This window comes from Myzus persicae, unplaced genomic scaffold (genome assembly GCF_001856785.1).
Source record: "Myzus persicae strain clone G006 unplaced genomic scaffold, MPER_G0061.0, whole genome shotgun sequence".
Classification (NCBI taxonomy): Eukaryota; Metazoa; Arthropoda; class Insecta; order Hemiptera; family Aphididae; genus Myzus; species Myzus persicae.
This window is the reverse complement of record NW_019102547.1, coordinates 159,262-182,490: the sequence shown is the minus strand read 5'-3', so window position 1 is coordinate 182,490 and position 23,229 is coordinate 159,262. Positions and strand designations below refer to the sequence as shown.

General features: G+C 27.0%; 2 protein-coding genes across 4 annotated transcripts; one reads left to right on the top strand and one right to left on the bottom strand.

The window, feature by feature from the left end:
- Positions 1-130: 130 nt before the first annotated feature.
- On the top strand, positions 131-3,019 carry LOC111032519 (probable asparagine--tRNA ligase, mitochondrial). 3 transcript variants are annotated; one of them, XM_022312895.1, is made up of 4 exons: positions 131-388; positions 742-871; positions 1,122-2,165; positions 2,231-3,019. In XM_022312895.1, exons 2-4 carry the CDS (start codon positions 749-751, stop codon positions 2,498-2,500), a joined length of 1,437 nt encoding a protein of 478 aa, XP_022168587.1. In that variant the 5' UTR covers positions 131-388; positions 742-748; the 3' UTR covers positions 2,501-3,019. The 3 variants fall into 3 exon arrangements, with proteins under 3 accessions (XP_022168587.1, XP_022168586.1, XP_022168588.1); XM_022312894.1 differs by lacking the exon at positions 131-388 and adding an exon at positions 417-658; XM_022312896.1 differs by lacking the exon at positions 131-388 and adding an exon at positions 417-674.
- A 268-nt stretch (positions 3,020-3,287) lies between these two features.
- Positions 3,288-22,938, bottom strand: LOC111032502. Its single transcript, XM_022312876.1, is given in 14 exon segments — positions 3,288-4,430; positions 4,491-4,723; positions 5,358-5,584; positions 5,646-5,922; positions 5,988-7,434; positions 7,554-7,902; positions 11,105-11,249; positions 12,336-13,107; positions 13,171-13,449; positions 13,507-13,713; positions 13,945-14,115; positions 14,185-14,310; positions 17,888-18,095; positions 22,568-22,938. Coding segments are annotated over 13 exon segments (5,442 nt in total). The 5' UTR covers positions 18,050-18,095; positions 22,568-22,938; the 3' UTR covers positions 3,288-3,383.
- Between the last annotated feature and the right edge of the window lie 291 nt (positions 22,939-23,229).

Here is a 23,229-nt window from a genome sequence, read left to right as displayed (position 1 = left end):
GGCCAGACCGCAGAATATAATATTGACTTCGGCTACAATTATTTATTTTAACGTGATAACTGATAACAGTTTTATAGTTGTTAAAATTGGATTTACAATATTTATTATTTACCTACATATTATAAATTAATAATTATATAATTTTAAGACAAACTGATTTTATTTGGTTTTTTTTTAATGTAAATGAATAGTAAATTGTAAAATTAAATTGATTCTTGTGTTATAGTTATGCCGCAAACTTGTTTCTAGCATCAATAAGTATTAGGTTTTTCAAAAATGATTTTGTTTGCAAGTTCCAAATGTTCGGATCTCAATTCTTTATAGTTGTTATCACGGTCTTAGAATACCGTCGTTGTTATAATACACGGCAATATAATCTATAGCTGCTGTGGGTACAAATTTTTTAAATCCAAAATATTTGTTCATATTTTGAAATTTAAATTCAAAATATAACTAATATTTGAATGTTTAATTTAATTGTTATAAATGTTCTGACAATACCCTTTAATTATCTTTCTTATTTAAATTTATAATAACTGATACTTTGTTTACATTTAATTAACTACATTTGGATTTATATAAGTTTAAGAATTTGCAACAAAAAATATTAGAATATATTAATTCAAAAGTGTTCTCTTGGCCGAATACTGCAGAATAGGTCACCAAAATTTACAGTTAAAATACTTTACCGGGGTGTTTTGTTTATTGATATGAAATAAATAATCATATTTCCAATTCCAGGTACTAAATGATGAACATGAAACTATTAATTTTACCACTCAGATATACTTTCAGCAGGCATCTGTACTCCAGTTGTTCAGTAAAAGAAATTTTTAATACTCAACCCGAGGGTTGTAAAAAAAAGTTAAAGGTAATACCTATCTATTTAGTTTTGATGAAATTTAATAATTAGTTATATGAATCAGTTTATTCTTTAATTTAGTAATTATATAATAATGTAGCTATTATTTATTCACTCTATGACCTATGCACAACACATTTAAATGCATAATAAATATTTTCTAATAATAATCAAACTATACAATTTCAAAGTAAATATTTAATGATTATATAAATGAACTTTGTATATTACTAATCACTTTGGTTTGTTTGATTTTTAGGGTTGGGCAAAAGCAATGCGTAAAATGAAAGAAAACATATTTGTGGACTTAGATGATGGTTCTACACATCGCCGCCTACAAGTAGTAATACCCAAAAATAAGATTCCAGCTTCATTGACCTACGGATGTTCCTTTGAAGCTGAGGGTGTCTTAGTTAAGAACCCTAGCAATCAACTTGAATTGGTAGCTGAATCTATTAATGTTTATGGATTATGTGTTGTCCAAGATGGTTATCCATTTGCTCCTCGAAAAACTTACCATCCAGAATATGTAAGACAACATTTACATATTCGACCACGTACAGCAACATTTAGTAGTCTACTTAGACTCAGAGACAAATTGTCTAGTGCTGTTAGAAATACATTTGCTGAAGACAATTTTATAGAAATAAATGCTCCTGTGTTATCTTCTAATGATTGTGAAGGAGCTGGTGAAGTATTTGCAGTTAAACCAGATAGTGAAATTTTAATTAAAGAAATGATTTCAAAAGATCATCAGTCACCTATGGAAGCTTTTTTTAATGGGCAGACATATTTAACAGTATCTGGACAGATGCATTTAGAATGTATGGCACGGGCTTTAACTAAAGTTTACACATTAGGTCCAACATTTAGAGCAGAAAATTCAAAGTCTAGATTACATTTATCAGAATTTTATATGATTGAAGCAGAGCAAGCTTTTATTAACAATATCGATGAACTCTTGAGCTCAATAGAAAAAACTACATCTACAGTTGTAAAACAACTATTAGAGAAATCCAGTGATGAAATAGACCATTACAGAAACATCACAGGTGCTTCTAAAGACAATGACCCTGTGAATATGGTAAATGTTCCTTATGAAGTAATTAGTTATCAAAAAGCATGTGATGTACTAGAAAAACAAAATTGTTTTAAAAATTCAATGATTCGAGGAAAACCTTTGGCTAAAGAACATGAATTGTTTTTAGTGAAATATAACGGTCAGAAACCAATTTTTGTCGTGGACTGGCCCAAAGATTTGAAACCATTTTATACTAAAGCTATACCTAATAACAAGTCATTAGTACGTTAAATATTCAACTAATTAGTATACAAAATAATGATTTTTTTTTTATCGTATTCGTATAGGTGTATGCTGTAGACCTATTATGTCCAAATGTTGGTGAATTATGTGGTGGAAGTGTGCGTGAAGATGATTATGATGTTTTAAAAGAAAAATTATCTTTTGAAGGATTGGAAGACAAACTCGATTGGTATTTAGAATTGAGAAAATTTGGTAATGTGTCCACTGCAGGTTTTGGCATAGGTTTTGAACGATTTCTTCAAGTATTGTTAGATATACAGAATATTAAAGACACCATTGCATTTCCTCGATGGCCACATAACTGTAAAATGTAAATCTCGAATTTAATAATAAAACTTGTTTACTGTTTTAAATTTGTAGTTATATTCTATTGTTTGTAGTATCAATTTGATTTATTTGAATATATATATTATTTTAAATTTTGTCCTAATGATATTTTAACTTCTTCAAATATTCTTACTATTAATTGGCCGATGCTGTAAAATAATAATATAAACTCTTCACACAGAAATATTGAAGTACATTTTTAATAAACAATACATAAGATAATGAGCATAATTCTTTATTGTAAACAAGAAATCCAACACAATATTAATAATCAACAACAATATTGTATTTAATAGTCACTAAAAAAAATTACTAAACTAGTAATTCATAATAATATAATATTTTAACTACTATAATAATTACCAAAGATTTATTTTTATTTATTAATTTAAAATATATTATACAAACACAAGTATGTTCTATGCGAAATAAAAGGAAATTAATATCTATATTGTTTCATACGGACTACCAACAAGTCATAACTACTGTTTTTAACCCTGTGAATTTAAAATGCACAATGTCTATTTCAATGTTATTACTATTTATGAATTAATTAAAAGTTTCAAGTATTTTATTCAGTAAATAAATAGTTAGGAAACATTTTATTAGAAATGAGATTAAAATCAATATTATAAAATTATAATTTATTTTGGTAAAAAAAAATCAACAATGTGAACAACTTAATCTAATGTTTTATATTATTATAATATACAAATAAAAATGTACTTTATATATATTTATAAATATATAAATAATATTATCACACTTTAAGCACATACATTTACAACATTTAAACAGGTATATATTATATACATTTCAAATATTATAATATTATAGGTTAATTTATTCACAACATAGGCCACATATATTTTACATAATTGAACATAATCCTGACATTTCTTTACCTTTATTTACTATTGGATATTCCTTAAGTTTTTTTGCATTAAGCATCAGTCTCGGTTTCATTTCTCTTTGTATTTTAGGAGCCACTACAGTTTCCATTTCAAGCCCTGGCGGTGGTGGTTGATCAGGATCAATTTCCCCGAATGTCTGTGTGAAATCTGGAGGTGATTGTGGTTCAATGGTTGTGTTTTCAGAGGCGACGTTTGATTTTACAACAGGTGTAATTTTTTGACTGATGTTTATCTTGATTGTCCCCATTGCGGGAGCAACTGGCACATTCCATTCAGTGTTAGTATTTCCATCAATAGAACATGTCATTGTAGAAACAGGGGATGGAGATTTTGGTTTAATTTCTTCAGGTACAATTTCTTGAGTGATTGGAGGGGAAGACAAACTGTTAATATTTTCAACAATGGGTTCATCTACTAATTTAGGTGATAAAACTTCAGTCACTTGAATTATCTCCATAGTGTCAGGAATTTCCAAATCTTCATAGTTCTTTGATTTCATACTTTCTTCAGTCTCTGATTCTTGAATAGAAGTTTGAATTAAATTTTCATCTGTAATTTGCTCTTCATTTACTCTTAGTTTAATCGATTCTGCTTCCTTAATAGTTTCCGTTTCCTTAAATGTTACTGTTTCTGTTGCTACAACTGCTTCTATTTCCTTAACTGTTTCTGTTTCCATAACTGTTTCTGTTTCTATTTTCATAACTGTAGCAGTCTTTGTAACAGTTTCCTTGTCTATAACTGCTTCTTTTTCTGAAATTACTTCTTTAATGTCAATTGGTTCTTTTTTTATCAATATTTCTCTCTTTATTAATGAATCTTTCTCAGTTAAAAGCTTTTCTTCATCTTTCAATTGTATTTCTTCTTTTTCTTCATATTTGATTTTTATATCTTCTTCCAATTTTAATTCCAATTGTTCTTCTTTAATTTCTATTCTTTGACTTTCCAATTTCTTAGCTTCCTCAATAGCTCGATTTCTCTTACGAATTTTTTCCTCTCGAGTTTTCTAAAAAAAAAGGCAATTTTAAATATAATTACTAAATAAGAAATAATATATTTAACTTACAATCATATCATCATGGCACATAGGATGATACAGTCGTTTATCCTTTTCCACACAATTCTTCAATTGCCACTCTTCATCTTTTTCATTATAAAATTGTTCAAACTGATCATGACACAAATAACAGGCAGCTAGTTCACTATTTTCACCAGCTGGAACACAAGGAACATTCTCTTCTTCTAATTTTTCATCTTCTTTAGCACCTTTTTCTGCTTGTATATCAAACCAACTTGCAGCTAAAAGTGGTAAAAAATGTTATGTGAATTTTAATAATGAATTAAGAATATAAGGAAAAAAAATGTTCAATCTAAAAATTAATCAAATTAGGTACTTGTGCTTAGAATGAAAGTACTACAGTAATTATATGTACAAACATATTTTAAGTGTATAATTTTCTTTTAAAGTATAGAAAATTCACAAATAATGAAACTAATACAACAAATACGTAAACTGATCCTGAGTTTCTCTACCAGCAATTTCATGTAGTATTATAATGGTGTCACAGATTTTTTTTAGCTTTAATGGTATTCATAAATAATCATAATACGCTTTGTTCGCAATGATTTCAATGCTTAGATAATTGTAAGTATATGTTAGGGTGTGAAAAAAAAGGTCAGAACCACTGAATTAATCAACGATACAATATTAAATACATTGTTGATAAGATCAACAAACAATAATGCAAGGGGCATGTTAAATTAAACATAAAAACAATTGATAAATACCAATATTTCATTCATTATTGAAATTATTAATTATCAACCATAATTTAATTATTAAAATGGATCAACTCTTAAACTGCTCATTTTTTTATTTTAGAAATGTGATTTTTTATGAAAAATCTTGAATATGTATCAAATCATCAATTACCTCTAGTGGTTTCATCTTCTTGTTCTTCATATTTACACCAGTCACTAGTATCATAATACCATTTTCTAGATTGGACCGTTTTGCTTGCCATTTTTTCACGTCTATTTTGCCTAAAATGCCAATCTAAATGACTACTTTACTTAATGGTAAACTCTGCAGTAAAACGAATACCACAAGAACTGCACTGAATTCCTGTATATAAGTTGTGAATTAATCCTGGTTGTTTTCTGAAATAAGACAATATATTTATAACAAAATAAAGTTATTAAAAAAAATTGTAATACTAACTGTTTTAAAGACGAAGGATCTGAAAAATCAACAGGTTTTATCGTTAAATTTTCTGCCTCTTTCTCTTTCTTTTTTAGTTTTGATTGGACAACTTCTTTTGGTTTGTCCTTAGGTACAATTCCACTATCCACTAACTTCTTAAATAACTCATTAATATCCATATCACTAGGTAAGACAGGAGGTATTGTAGGTGCAGTTACTGGTGGTGGTACATATGTACTTGTAACAGATTCCAATTTCTGAACAACATTAGAAAGTAGAGGTAGCGTTGCGGTAGCTGCAAAATTATGAAACAAATTAATTACACAATGGTTTTAAATATTTATTTGAGTTTAGATTTACTTGGTGCTAAAGAATACGAAGAAGAGAATGACTGAGTAGGAAGCTGGTTAATATCTTCATTTGGTGTTAATGTAGTCATTTCAAAACCAGTGAAATTTGATGGCATTGGTGGAGCAGGTATTGGAGGTAAAGATTCAGTAGAAGAATCTTCAGTTAGTACCACACCCATCATTTGAGAAATAGCAGCATAACCTGGTCTAATGTTTGGTGGTAATCCTGTGAATCTTAAGTAATGTTTATTGCCTCTTACAATAATTGCTTGTGGTGGTCCATTATAGTTGACTTTAAACGGTTGGTCATTAATCATAGCTCTCATCAAACCATCAATAAAACGGAAAATAAGTGCTGTGTTACCCACATCAATACGCTGTGGTTTAGCATCTAAATAGACAGGTACAGTGTACGAGTTATCAATAATAATGGCTATACGACCAGCAACTAAATCTGATCGCTTTGTGTTGCCTATATTAACTGAAGGAGGAGGACCTTCAAGTTTAACAGATCTTTTAACACCACCAAGGTCTGTAAAGATTGGAGAGCCTCCAAAAAAACATTCATAGAAATTGCCATCTAAATAAAGTTCTCGAGTTGGTGCACCTAACCGTACTCTATGAGGTTGACCATCTAATAAAAATTCTCTATCAGGACTATTGAAATGACATAAAACTGGAAAAAGATCATCAAATATAACATTTTTTGGAGTTCCTTGGAAGTATATCTCTCTAGGATCGTCCCAAGATACAAAAGTAATTGCTGTTGGACCATAAAATCGTACTTCTCTTGATACACCATCAATACTGATAGTTTTTGTAGCATCATGAGCAATCATATCCAATATTACAGGATCTGAAGGAGGAATAACAGGAACTGTCCAATCAGGCGAAGAAGATGCAAACGGAGCAGTTGGTCTAGGCACTTCATACATGGGCGGTGGAACAAGAGATCTTGTCGAATGAGAATAATTTGGACGAGGGCCTCTAGACCAAGGTTCAATTCTATTTGGAGGGAATCTAGACCCATTCTCTGGTCTTGAATTCCAACTTTTATTATTTCTCCACGTACGAGTTTTAGAATTTTCCTTTTCATTGCGTTTGAATGTTGTTTTACGCCTTTTATACACTGTTCGATCCTCAGAATCTGATTTCTTGTTAATTTTTTTTGATTCATCTGAACCAGTGGAACAACTTTTTGAAGAACAGTCGCTATCACTTCCGCTGACATCACTTGGTTTTTTGTTAACTACGTTCCAAGAGCCAAGCCCAGGACTGTTTTCGTCGACAGGTTTTTCAATAATAGTTGCTGTATCCACTAAGGTAGGTTTTAAATCAGTACCATTTCCAATAACAGGTAGAGTAATTTTTGGAATAATGTACTCTTTTAACTTAGTATTAGTATCTTCTGTATTATTGACTTCTTCTAATTTTTCAACTTCCGTCATTTCAATAACCTTAAATATTAAAATAAAAAATAATAATTAATTCAAAATTCTATAAATCCATACAAATTCATTAATTCACTAATTTAAAATTCATTAATAAAATTCTATCAAAATTGTATTATTCTTACCTGACACATAATTTTTTTATATTCATCAAAAGATATGCTTCCAGCGTTTAAAGCTTCTTCAGCTTGTCTTAGAATATGGCTTTTATTGTTTTGTGTAGGTTTAGCTCTCATATCTACGTCCATTGTATCATTATTTTCTATTAATTTTTCATTCAACTCACAAGGAATTTTTTTGGTAGGAGACTTGTATGGTGTTTTAAATGTATCTGGTTTGATTTCCTTATATTTTGCCCAAGATTTACCAACCTCAGGATTTGGTTTTTCAGATATTTGTGGCGGAGGTGGTGGTGTGGGTACAATAGGGGGAGCAGATAATGTTCGTAAATCCACATCTTCTGCACCAAAGAGTCTGAAAATTATTTTTATTGAAATGAAAATCAATATAAAACTAGTTAAAGCATACATAAACATTATAAGTTCACAGAAATGTATCATTAATAACTATATATGATGACACAACTCATTTAAAATTAAAACAGAAATTAAAGTTTTTGAAAACATAGTAACCAACTCATATATATTATTATTTAGTACAAATGTATGGCATATCTGATAAACAAGATAAGATTTCTGTATACATCTATATTTATAGTTAAAATAAAATCCAGAACTAATGGCTTTCCAATTTTCCATCTAATTTTATCAAATCCACTATCTGACAATAACTTGTAGATAAGATTTTAAATACACAATATACAGAGTATTAATTTGTTTATACTAAGAATATACAAAGAAACTGCATTGAAGGACATTAACTGCCAAAACAAAATATTCACATACACAGAACAATTTCTATTAGAACCAAAATAAATGTTTTATTTTAAAAACGAAGACTTACTAATAAATTAAAAAATGATTGTATTAAAAATAAAAATTAGTGGGTGCAGTACATTTGTAGATGTTTGTCAATATTAAAATACAAATGCTATAACAAATATACACATTTACACAAAATATACACATATACATAATATTATGTAATAAAACCCTTTTGAATTATGTCTTTATTGTGTTTAAATTATACATATATTCAAATTCTGATACTTTGAAATTTCTAAGTCTAGTTAAAGACAATATTTTTACATCATTTAACTATTTAAGGAGTATTATAATGATAGAAACTTTTCTTCTTCAAATGAGAATCTACATGTCTTAATACAGAATATGAATTAGATGTTTTTTTAGAAATATTGATGTATCATACTCAAATTTGAACAAAAAGTTTCTGAGTTACTCTGCATTAAATAGTAAGGATAATAATCTATTAAAGGGATACATTAAAAAAAATATATATACATATAATATTATTTGGTACAAAGTTTATCCATAAGCATTTTGCTATATTTAAAACTGAATAATTGACTAAGTAGTAATTATTAACAAATATTTTTTATTGTATACTTAAATATAATAACCTATCTTGTATCCATTTATTAAGTATTTAATAGCCTATTTTCCTTAGTATTTAAAGAAGAACTAAGAAATTTTTTGTTCAGATTTCAATTACAATATGTCAACATTATCAGAAAAAACCTCTGATTTACAAGTTGCATTACAAAATGTAAGCTCATTTAGAAAACTAATGTTGGTATTGCCACAGAGTACTCCATAAATATTGTGAAAAATCCAAGTACTTTAGAAAACCATCTTGTACAACAATTCCAAAAATCAGAATATTCAAATGTATATTTTTAACATGAAAAGGGGATGAGTGGATGCGCTCTCCTATACAATAGGTTACAAGCGGGTTTCATGTAATTGATGATATAAAACTATATCAGAAGACTTGTATTAAATTTTCAAGCTTTCCACCCAACAAATAAATTTTTTTGTGACATTTATGGAAGCAAACTATAAAAAATTGAAAACAAATAAAACTATTTTGAAAATTTTATTAAGTATATGAATTGATAAAATAAACATATGTTGTAAATCTACAGTTAATCGTTTTTGAATGAAACAAAATATGGAAACCGACGAGTAAACATCCAATGTAAAATATTTTATTTTTTTTTATAGTTAGACAAACTTATAAGGAATCTTGTATAAAATTTGAAAATTTTAGATATAAAAAGAATTTTTTTATGAATATCTAACTTAAATTAATTTGCAAGTTTTAGTGATTTTTCACTACAACAACTTACAAGGAACTTTGTATCACATTTTCGAGTTTTTTGACAGAGCGAACATTTTTTTAACAACATTAGTTTAAAAAAACTAATAATATTCAACATTTCTACATGCAAATAAATAGTTTAACCAGTCAGCAAAAATTGCATGAGTCCACGGTACTTGTTTTTAGAGTTACATCAAGACAAAATCGATTTCGTCGAAAACCGGTTTTCCATGATAATTCTAATTTTTTCTTAAGTTTTTATTTGTTTTTCCTGTCATATTTGAAAACTATTGGGAATGTTTTACATTAGTCTCTTCAAAGAACCAACTAGACTCACTTTCCCACCATAAAGATACTGTTGAAGAAAATCAAAACACTTCTTGCTATCCCAAAAGGTGATGCCAGACAAAAAGAAAAAAAACAATCAATGTAAAATCAATACATTCATTACTCCTCAGAATCTAATAGGGTGAGCATGTTTAAAAAATCATTTTATATATATTTTCTATTTAGTAACATAATTAAAATCTAGAAAATATATATTTACACAAATTGATTATTTTTTAAAATAATAAATGATTTTCATTACATTAAAATAATTCTAAATCAATCGAAATAATACATAATTAAATTTAAATAAATGATCTGTATCTAAAGTATGTTAGGGCATTTTGTTAACTTTTATAAAATGTCCATAGGAATTTCATCAGCAAAGTTCCATCATCATAATTTTTTAAATGATCTGCATATTTTGAAATTAATTTAATTTATATCTTACACTTTGTCTAATATAAATTTTTGACTTCCGGTGTATGCAAAACATAAGGTTATAAAAATATTCTGAGTACAATTTTATGATTAAGAGGATGTCAGAGCACAGTTTGTTTTCTCTCTCTCTGGCCCAAGTGCAATATAATATACAAAACGCACTTACATAGAATCATTTTTTAAAATGTTTTTGAGTTATCTTAAAGTAATATCATCTATTACGAAATCGATCATATCAATTCATCTAAATATTGTCTCAAAACCGATTTAAATTTACAATTTTTTGTTTTGTTAGATGAATACTAAGTCAAACAATAATAAAATATAAAACCAAAATCATACCCTCAAAAAGTTTTGTTATACGTGATTTTACTCTAAGCTTACTCAAAAATCATAAAAACAAATTTAAGTGAGTGTCATATCTATATTGCGTATGATTCTGAACGAAAAAACAAATATTGAGCTGACATCCTCTTAATAATTAAATATAATATACTATATAAATAAAAATAAGTGCCATTTAATTCCATCTAACTATTTATGAAAAATATAAATTCTAAGCTGTTTTTTTTTAAAACAAATATGAAAATTGTATAATTTTTAAACATAACAATTATTTTGGTGATTGATATTATTACTTTAGTTATAAAAAAATAAAGGAACTTACTCATCAATGATTTCAGATTTGCTCTTTTTTGCTGCGGGTTCTATATCATCAGTTTTGATTGAATCGGAGGTCCTCTTCACAGTTGGGACTTTAATTCTTAGGTCAATGTCATTTTGTTGTTTGATAATAGTGTCTGCAAGAATACCTTTAATTTTCATAAAAGTTCAAATATGTACCTTTGCACTCAGTCTGGTTTAGGAAGTTATAGATATAATAATAACAAATAAAAAATACTCTTCGTAGGTAGTTGATCCCATACATGATTATGTTAGTTAACTGTTGTCATATTAAATTTTAGTGATTATAGTCAGAAACCACATTCTAAAAAATATTCATCCATTCACTTGTTCATTTTTTAATTGCTTATTTCCATTTTTTTTTTTTTTTTTGTTTATAAAAGATTATGAGAATATGTTTATTTTCATAAACTACGATTAACTTAGAGTCAAATACAAAAAATGACATTTGAAGCATTTTATCTAAACCTCAATAATATTTTCTCCAAAAACAATATTTAACAAATTTATAATAAATTTGCAAAAAATAATATTTTACTTTTATAATTTTAACATTTGTTAAACTTATTTCAGTACTTTTTAAATCTCATTTTCAGACATTGGTAGCAATATATTAACTTTAGAATAAAATATAAGTAGCCACTAAGAATGTAAGCCCTCTAAAAAAAATTCACACTTTGATAAAAGTAATAGGTAATATTGTTATTGTCCCACTCAAAATATATACACTATACATTTATTATAAACAATTTACATTTTAAATTACTTATTATTACTTTAAAATACAATGTTTAGAATTTCATCAGTTTGGTTGATTAATTTTAAAATTTAATTCATGTCTGTATGCAGATAAAAAGTATTTAATACCATTAATATACATTTATTGGTAGGTAAAAACATATTTTGTTTGTCGCATATTACAGCCATTAAGCTGTTATATTTAAAAATGTTAGTCTTCGATGCATGAAGAAACGCTATGTCTTAATTTGTATAAATATATATTGTAATAAATAAAGAATAACAATATCCGCCAAAATGTTGGCTGATGGACAATAAAACCATTCATATACAAGATGATAGGACTTTCTGGAAAGGTGAAATTGTTTTCATTTTATTATGGCGAAGAAATGTTTCCAGTTTATTTAAAAATAACAACAAATCACCAACAGATAAATTTATGATAAAATATAATTTATCAGACATTTTAATCTTACTTTGATTGGATTTTACAGCATGGATGTCTGAGTCATTTTTCATTTCTAATGGTGGCAGAGCAGCAGTTGATGGGTCAGGTGATTTCTTCATTGTTTGCATGTAAATACGAAGACGTTTTAAAGAATCAGAATCTTCCAGAGAATCAGTTTTTTCTAATTCAGAAATAATGTTTTCAGAATTGTTCATATCAATTTCATTAATTACTTCAGTAACTAAATTGTCGTCTTTAGAAGCATTTATTTCAATACTTTCATGACTAGGAAGATTAACATCATTTTTAGGTTCATCCTTAAATAACTTTTCTTTAATTTTTGGCAATATTGCCTCTTTTATAGTCACTGTTTCATCTTGATCATTTTTTACACTTGATAATACATTTTTTTTCTTTAAGTCCACTTCTTTAATAATTTTTTTTTCATCTCTTCTTTTGTGATATTTTTCATCTTTTAAGCTTCTTTCTTTGCGGTCAGTTTTTTTATGGGTCTTTCTTGGGAGTTCTTTTTTAGAAGGGGAACAGCTTGGACTTCTTTCTTTTCTTTTTGATGATTCCCTATGTTTACCACTGTCTCTTTTGGGCTTTTCAAGTTTTTTATCATCTTTATTTTTGAGAATTGGTTGTTTAACATCATTGGTAACTGATGGTGATGGCTTTACAGCATTTTCGACTTTTCTTAAACGTGGATCGCGGTTTAGAGTTTGTAATAATTGTGTACTGACTGGGTTGATTTTGGCAATTTGTTGGTTTACATTGAAAAATGGACTGGAAACAACCTGTAATAAGAAATGCATATTTATTTATTTATGATATTTATTTAATAGCTAATTTATAATTACCATGTCTGAATTGTGTTGCTGAGATACAAATGGTTGTGAAGGATTTTTATTAAACTATTGTACTGCAGGCAAAGATGTTGGTTGGAATTTTTTAGAAGGTGAAACAATAACTTTAATTGGCATTGATGGTGACTCAGAACTGACGGAAGATACATCAACCATTTTAACTGAATTCTCAGTTATTCTTCGAGAATTTTCAGATGACTGGATTTTTGCATATATTTCTTCAGTTGAAGTTGAAACACTCACAGTTGAAGATGTACTTGCGTTAAAAGCATTCTATAAATTTTTTTTTTAATTAATAATAGTTTTAAAATGAATATAAAATAAATTTACTTTTGATAGATTTATCTTGTTCATTGATCTTTTTTTTTGAATTTCTATTTGATTTTTGGTTTGCAATAATTCCAGTTCCAATTTTTTTTGCTGTAATTCAAGTAATTCTTTTTGTTTCTTAATGAATTTTTCCCGCAAAGACATATCTTCTTCTATATCGTTGTGTATAATTGGTTGTACAGGTTTCGGTGTCTCAGTATGATTAACCTGAAAAACTAAGACATGTTTACAACTGGGACAATATTATGTTGAACCAGGTTTACATGGTGTACAATTGTATGGATAACTTTCAAGCAGTTATACTTTCAAATTCCGATTAACTGAAATATCAAAATTATCAAATGAGATAAAAATAGCTTTGGATATTTCAGATAATAAAAATTAATTGTAATGCACACCATGTAAACAAGGCAATAAAAATAAAAAATTATTATATACATTATTTAGAAATTTTGGATTAACATGAATGTTTGGTGGAGCAGCACTTAGAGGCCAATTTTTATCAATTGAATGAATCATTACATCAAGTGCATGAAGTTTAGTAGGTGTTACAACATCATTCCACGTAGAGCGCAATTTGTACATATTTCCTCTAGTTTTTTCATCAACCTAAGACAAAAGAGATTATATAGAAAACATTTCACTTAGAAAGTTAATAAAATAAAATATAATATTTACTTTAATGAAAGTGCTAGCAAAAAGTTTCTCGATATTTTGAATGAAAAGTGGTGTATATGGCTGCCCAATGTTTTTCATGACCGAGTCAATTAAGTAAAGTACTGGTAACTTGCTGTCGGCTTGCACCTGAATATAATTAATATTAAACGTAAGTTTAAAAACAAACCTGGATATGGTTTCATCCTTGCGGTCCTCCACACTCCTCCAGAGTATCTTCAAGAATTCTCCATTACGTGCAGATAAAGACAACCACTTTGATCTCAATTAATATAACACTTGTTATTATTAATTTTGATCATATGTTTAAAGATTGTTATAGTTATTGTTTTTCTTTTTTTTGTATATACATTAATATATAACAAAGATAGATTACAATAAACTAAGAACTATAACTACAATATACAGTAATATTATCTTCCTAACTAATTTCAAATAAATTTTAAACACCAAGATTTAGATCATTATATCAATTTAAATAAGGTACCAAAGAAAATGATAAATTAGGAAATATAATTTATGCTACTGTTTTTCATAATTGAATGAATAAATAAAAACAAAAATGAATGTATTTTTTTGATTTTATATATGGCTAATCACAAGCGGGATTACATTAATTGGATAAGCCAAGACGATTTCTTATTATTGTTCAAGCTATATGATTAAAATTGATTAAACCAACTGGCATATCTAGGTCTTCACATGACTTATATTAAGAAAACTCAAGAACTCACTCAAATACAGTAACATTAAAATAAATGTATGTATATATAATAAATACAAATATGACAGTTGAAAATGAATGATATAATTGAAATTCATTGGTTATATCAAACTAACATACTAAACATATTTACGATTGTACTAATATATGTATGGGATAGTTTAACAATGAAGATTTCAATATTAATACTGTTTAATTTATTCAAAGAATAAAATGAAATATACAAATAATATTTGTGTCAATAAGAAGAATATAAATTGTATAAAATTCTTAGGTTTTTAAAATAAAATATAGTTTGATTAATAATACTCCTACTTAATTATTACATTAAAAAATAATATGAGTATTATTTATTGTATTAATAACATTTTTCAAAATAAAATATGATTGTATAGCAAAGTACAAATTTTTGTTTACAGCTTTTTTGGTATAATAGTTTATAGTAAAATAATTATTTTTATTTTAAAAATCAATACACATGATACATATTATATTTAAGACTAAGGGACTTGATATTTATCAAGTATAAAATATAGGTAACAACGATTTTTTTAATGTGATATTTATAAAATTATTTTTAGTTTCATTATAATATTCATAGTTCATGAACATACTCATATTAAGTATAATTAAATTGTTTACTCAGAAACTTTAAATATTTTGATAAAATTGAGTTCTAGGGATTATACAATTTGTATCGTACAAGGAGGAAATACTATAAATTTTATTAACATAATTATGGTTGATACATAAACAGAAGAATTTTTTTGAATTTTTATTTTAATTGAGGTAGGTAATAATAATGTAAATTCATCCTGTAGATAAATTTTTAATTTATATTTGATGATAATTCTTGTATAAATTGTTTGACATAAAAAAAAATTATAAGTTTTAGAAAATATATTTTAACAATATTACAATTTAAAGTAATTGTAAATATTCTGAAGCTTATTAAAACATATTATACTCTTTTAACTAATCATAAGATAAAAATTATTTTTGTATTAGTGCTGAACACAACCTGCCAATACACAAACGATACATATAGATTGGTTTTGTTAAATTACACAATTACAATACAAAATAAATATTGTAGATTACAATGTATACATAGTCATTTATTTTAAAGTAATTAAGTTTTAATTTTTTACATGCACAACATGACCATTTATATACAATAAAGATTGATAAAGTATGTTTCAATTTCAATATTCAGATAAAATAATTCTTCTGACGAACTCAACCAAAAGTAATCGTAACTGTATGTGATATTTAATTTATAGGCAACAACAAATTACTAATATACTTAAGTTATTTTTTTTAAGATATCTGTTAATAATATTTTATAAATAATAACTATAAATTGGATATACTTAATATATACATACATTTCCTACTGTATTAGAAAGAATAAAGTATATTTGTCATATTTAGCAAGACTTGTACAGGTCTTAACCAAAAATTGTTACCGTTAACTATGACCTATAGTAAGTAGTGGCATTTTAATATCTATATTATAAATTAGGTAGTAAAAACTTCCAGAGTTTATTAACCGCATATCTAATATTTACTTCAATGTTAGAATATATTTTGAAAATAAAATTAAGTATTCACTTGATAAAAGTTATATCTATAAGGTAGAATTCATAAATGTTTGGAAGTTACAAAATTCATAATACCCAATAGTTAGGTTTCTTTTACTAATTAAAACATTATTTAGAAATTACAATTTATGTTTTTAATAATGAAAATGGATTAATATTTAAAAAAAAATTTGATGTATGAACACAAAAAAAAACACTTGTTGAAGCAAATTCTAAATAATATTATATAATGTCACATTAAAAAAATTGACATCCAAGGTAAAAATCATTTAAATACTCTGAAACCTATAGCACAACTTTATTTTTCGAACTATCCTATGTATTTATCAGTGACCAATCTGCATTAATTAGTTTTTTTTCGCTGTACCAACCAAATTTCAATATTTGTATTAACTAAACCACTAGCTTCAGGAATACAATTAAACCCATTGATTGAAACACACTGAGGTGTTTAATTTTATCTGCACCAAAAGAATACAATATATCCGCAATCAAAATTAGTTATGATCACTGTTCGATACCTACCTTTATGTTTTATTACTAATTTAAGTAAATAACATAAAGGTTTAACTTCTAATTTTAAATGTTATCATCTCATTCAACCAGATTCACATAAATGACAGATTCATTATTTTCTGTACATCTTTGAAGTGGTTAAACTTGAAGTCTTCTGGAGCTCATGATTATCTCCCAACACGAAGAAGATAAAGCATTTTTTGGAAAAATGTTTATCCTTTCAACTTAATAAAATTTTGTGTTTTTACCAATATGTTACATATTGAGTATAGGTGTCATAGAAGTAAAGAAAATGTTAAAGAAACATTATTAATCAAATTTTAGATTTTATTTACACTTTCAAATAAATTATATTAAATACAACACTAGTATTATAATTTTGTTTCATTTACAATACACGTTTGCTAATACACCTATTATTTTAAAAGTAAACCATTTATTTTCATATTCTTATTGAGCTTTTCAAAAAATACTTGCCAAATATTAAATAAAAAGAAAAAAAGAAAAAAAAAGAGGACCAAAAAGGACGTAAACCATATTTAGTCACATCATATATTTTTATTTCATGTTGTTTAAATATTGTAAATATTCACATATATTTGTACTTTAACTAAATATATGTCATCATAGCCAGAGGGATTTCAGCACTGTCATTATCCAAAATACGCCATGTATGCAATCAGTATTCATTAATGTAGATATTAGATATACTACTACAAGTAAAAATTTCCAGTAACATTACATTAAAATTATATTAGGTAGGATCAATATATTTAAAAGCAAACAATTTGGGTTCACAATGTGGTGAATATCCCTCTGTTATGACATTAAAATATTCATTACTATTATAAAGTTTAAAAACCTTATGCAGTTGTCTTTCAATACACTGTACAATGATTGGCGCATAAGCTGAGTTCTCTTCAGCCAGCATTGTCAACATGTTTATCAAAGGCTTGCTATTGATGTTGAGGTCGGCTAACGCATTACAATATTCTTCTGCTACTTCTTTTTCCTTGGCAGTCATTGTAGATTTTGTTTAGTTCAGATGTCAAGTTTCAATACTTCCACCACTAAAACATAAATATATAATATATACATTAGCCGTTATCTCAAAAGTAATAAACATAAAAATTGGGAGTTAGACAACCTATTTATGTAGTTCTCAATTTTAAATCATTTGATAAATAACACAACCTACAAAGGTAATAAAATAAAATGTAATAAGTAATAACGCATACCTAATGAAAAACCCAAATTAATTTTGCTCAGTTTAAAACAACAGCTCAATAGTTACATAAACAGTAATTGATTTTCGCTTTTGCGTTATTGACATGCGAGTAAATAATAGTAAATTTGTCGAGCAATTAATAATAATGTTCAAGATACTTTGTTTATAAGACATATTCTATACATATTTATTACAAAATAATCAACAGATTATGACATAGATATAGAGTAAATATATAAAATTGATTTTACATGTTTTCATGTTTTAAATTACGATTAGGTACTTACTTAAATATTTTAATGAGAGTAACAGGTAAATATCATTATTTAAACACAATATATATTAATACAAAGAAACTCTATTGCAGATGTCAAACTGTATAGATATCAAATATATTTATTGTTGTGTATATCAACAACAGAACCAGATATAAAGAGATTCTATGGATAAGGAATTTAACGATAAATGTATGGTTATTATTTTAAATCTCAGAAGCATATAATATAATAGCAATACAGGTAAATATTAAATACCTATTGGGATGTTGATGATTTATTTTTTTAATATCAGTACCTACCATTTGTAAACTGACTTATAATATAAGTAATTGGAGTTACTTTAATTTAATATTTATTCAATTATTTAGATTAGTTATTGAGTTTGATATTTTATAATAGAATACATTAATACATACAATTTTATCATGAGATAATACTTTATTTTTCTGTTATTCAATAAAATGAACATATTTCATGGAAACTAAATTGTTCAACGGCCATACCAGATGATTATATTTTAAATAACTCATTATCTCAGTCGAAAAAAAATGTTTAAATATAATTTTTCCACACTTAATAACTGACCTCTCCCGACCGATCAAAATGTCCGTTACCTAGATCGCCAACTCACGTGAGCTATGCACATATGAAACAAGCGACTAGTACTCAATATCATCAAAGACAGCTTCGCCTCCTCCTTGTCACAACATGTCCAACATGTTCAAACATGTCACTCTACATAATAAAATCCTTATGTATAAGATACTCCTCAAACCTATCTGGTCCTATTAAATCCAATTCTAGAGATCAGTCAAAGACTCTAACATAAACCGAATCCAAACATTTCGACTTAAATGCCTCCAGCAAATAACAAAAGGTTCTTTTTATGCATCAAATGATACTATTCACAGAGACCTCCTTATTCTGACAGTTTAAAACGTTGCTAAGACCCTTTATAAACGTTTCCACCTTAAATTTTCAAATCACCGAAACCCTCTCATCCAAAACCTATCTTTTTGAACAATTCTGGGCGACCCTGCCCTGGCCGACGTTTAAAGCATAGCTGGGTGACGTGACCTACTAATCAACTAACTACTACTATCCCGCCATGAAGTGTTATTAACTTCTTCAATCAAGTCAATCATGACCGATGACGTATTATGTATCCCTTCATTGTGCTTATTGTAAATATTTTTATACAGATTTCACAAATTAAATAAATATGTCAAAAAAAAAAAATAGATATAAATATATAATTTTAAGTAATATGAACACCAGATATTACATTACCTACAGTTAAAGAAAATTATTAAAAACAATTTTTAGCGATAGTTTATATATTGAATTTCATGTTTTGGTACACAATACATTTCTAAAACTGTTTATATCTTTGAATAAAAATATACTGAATTCAATTGATACATAAATAAATATTTAATGAACCTACAGTACCCAAAGAAAAATAATTTTGTTTCACTTTGCATAAAACTATTTATTAGATTGTCAAAATCAAATAGAAAAATATATTGAAAACATTCTATAGGTTATATCTAGATTTTAATTTATAAGAAAATATTAATAAAATTAAAAACACTTAGGTAATTAGGCATACTTTTGTCTTTTCTACAAGTCACAAATTGTACAGTTCTTACAGCAGAAATTATTTTTTTACATTATTCTAATTAAGTTTCACCAATTTATATCAGTAAAAATTAAAAATACCACAGAATAAATAAATTGTAACTAATTTGGGGTTTATATCACATATTAATTTTCATTATTCATGCAATTGTTGAGTTTGTGAAATTATTTAATTTCAAAACATATATCAGAAAAAAAAATTTACTGTAATATATAAGAAAGACATAATTCAAAATAAATATGATGCTCAAAAATTAAGGTGTTTGAAATATTTCTGAAATCTTGATTACTAGCCATTAGTTGACATAACTAAGACTTTACCATTGAAGGCAAATTATTTTTAATAAATAGATTTATATGCCATAAAAAATGAAATTGTACCTAGATTTAAATAAAAATACAACTTATCTAATTTTCTTTAAATACCAATTAATTTTACCTAACTAGTACCTAATAGGTTTTAAAAATTTAATAATAGCATTTTTGTTTCAATTTGCATTTGCGTATTAACCTCGGACTTTGATTATTTCTGGTTGCCATGATACCCTATTCTGTGGATGATTGGGAGTTTACTGCAATAATTTAAAATATGAATCGCTAGTAAAAAAAATAGGTTAGGATAATACCAATATTGAAGTCAACAATTTCTTTAAAAATAATAGATACCTACTATTTATATATTTACTAGAAACCATTAGGTAAATACAAGGCAGTGTAACTCTGTGTCGTACAATATTGTTAATCACAGTTATGATTTGAATTGATAAATAGGTAATAGTGTCACAATATTAATATTATAGTAAAGACAATGATTTTAGTTTGTAGTAAAAATTAAAAATTTTAAGTATAACAATTACTATAAATAAGTGTCATTTATTGGTATTGATAAAATCACCTATGTATTATTAATTATTATTTACCTACTTAATAGGTGTAAGTTATAATTGTGTTAGATAGTCTGTCAGGCAATTGACTAAAAGAATATTTATTAAGAATTAATCACTGTTCTAGAAATGTAAGATGTTTTAATGTATCAGATATCAGGTTTTTTGATATAAGTTCATAGAGCTAACAAAATAACAAATTAGATATCTGAAAAAAAATTATATTGGCCTAGCTCTACAGAATATTTCAAGATACCTACCTAATACATTATAATAAACACAATATATTATTTGATTGAAACTTACATAAATAAGATCAAACCAATGGAATCGATTTAAATTACCTAAATAAAAATTGAACCAAGAATAAAAAGTGTTAGTTTTCAAAGCAAATGTTATTTACAAGTATTGAAAAAAAGTAAAATTTAGTTTGAGCTCAATAAAGTATAATGATTAATTTCTTTAAATAAATATTTTAATAATTTTAGCTATACCAATTTAGTTAGAACAATGTTTTCCCTGGCATAATATTATGTAATTATTAAGTGATAATAAAACCACGAAAAGTACATTCAAATATCTATAAAAAAAAGCTGAATTATAATATCTAAGCTAGGGAAAATTATGGGTACAGTAAATTAAATAAATATAAGGTAGGTACCTTAAAAAATATGTTGAATTATTTTTATTTTCATGCATACACATAAATAATAACCTACCAACATTAATAAATTTTCAAAAAAAATTGTTTACTTCAATATAAATGACAATAAATTATAAAATATCTCTAATACATGGTCCATATTATGCTGAGGAATCTTTAACTACCTAAAAATAGTTAATCTTGAAAGATACGATTCTGTGGTTAGGTTTAAGGATATACATTTGTAGATTGTGCATTAACTCATATGGTTAAGGGATCCTCTATGATTAAAGAAAACGCATAATGCTTAGAATATTGATTATATGGTTGTCGACATTTCAGCAAAAAGAATAACTATTCAATAAAATTACTTAAACCGAGGAGACAACAGATGGTGACTTTTAATATGGTTTCAATAATTTAACCTAATTAAACTTCTTCATGAAAAAGAGTAAGTAAAGAAAATAAATAAAAATCAAACATAATTAAGTATATAAAGACTAACTACACAGTTGAAAAATTTAGCCTTATCTCTTAAATGCTCGCGCGATCGTGTACGTTGGATGTTTCGACATTCGGCAAAAACGTACAACAAAAGACGGCATTAACGAGCTAATGGCCGTAGAAACTGGCTTATTTTTCGTAAAAGCAGTCGGAAAACATGCGGAACAACGGTATTCTACATAAGGAACCTCGGCGAGGTCGAGGATGAAATAAATACGGCACACACATCATGGCCGCTGCACATAAGCTGTTTTCTGATGATGACAAAGTCCAGTACCCAAAATATTAGCATTTGGGATACTAAATGTTTTACCATATGTTGTCGAACACGCGGAAATGTAATAATAATTATGAATCCACTCACCGGAATGCGATGACACGGCGATCGGGTGATGTGCCGTGGGTCCGCCAGGTCTTTGAAGTTTGAACGTGTCAGTGGTTGTGGCGATTGCCTCTCATATCCAACGCCTGCTGCTCGAAAGGGTAGGAGACGAAACAATAAGTTACAACTATAATATGTGAATAATATATTCAATGTAACGATTAGTTAACTTGAACATAAAATTTTTGACGAGTCGTGCAACGTTATTACGCCGAGCGCATCTGCCCGAATTGCGAAGCAGAATGATTCAATAATCGTATAGATGAATAAATTGCACAAGATGGCGGACGCCCGACAATCTAACGTACACACTCACGCACGCGCACATTTGCATACTTTTTTCCATTGAGTAGGATGCACTGAACTCTAGAGAACCGATCCCATCCCATCTGTTCGAGGAGTCCTGAAGTGTTACCAACCTTCCGGCCCACATTATCCACTGTCCCGTCCTAAACATAATACAATGCTAAATACCGTAATGTGTGATTGGGATTTCGAAATTCGACTTTCAATTGTAGGACATGATGGTCATGATGGTGGTTAGGGGCCAAAAACGAAACATAATCCCCCAAAAAAAATTGCTGTACACCGTGATAGAATATAACATGTTTGGCTGTTAATAAATATTAATATAATATATAATA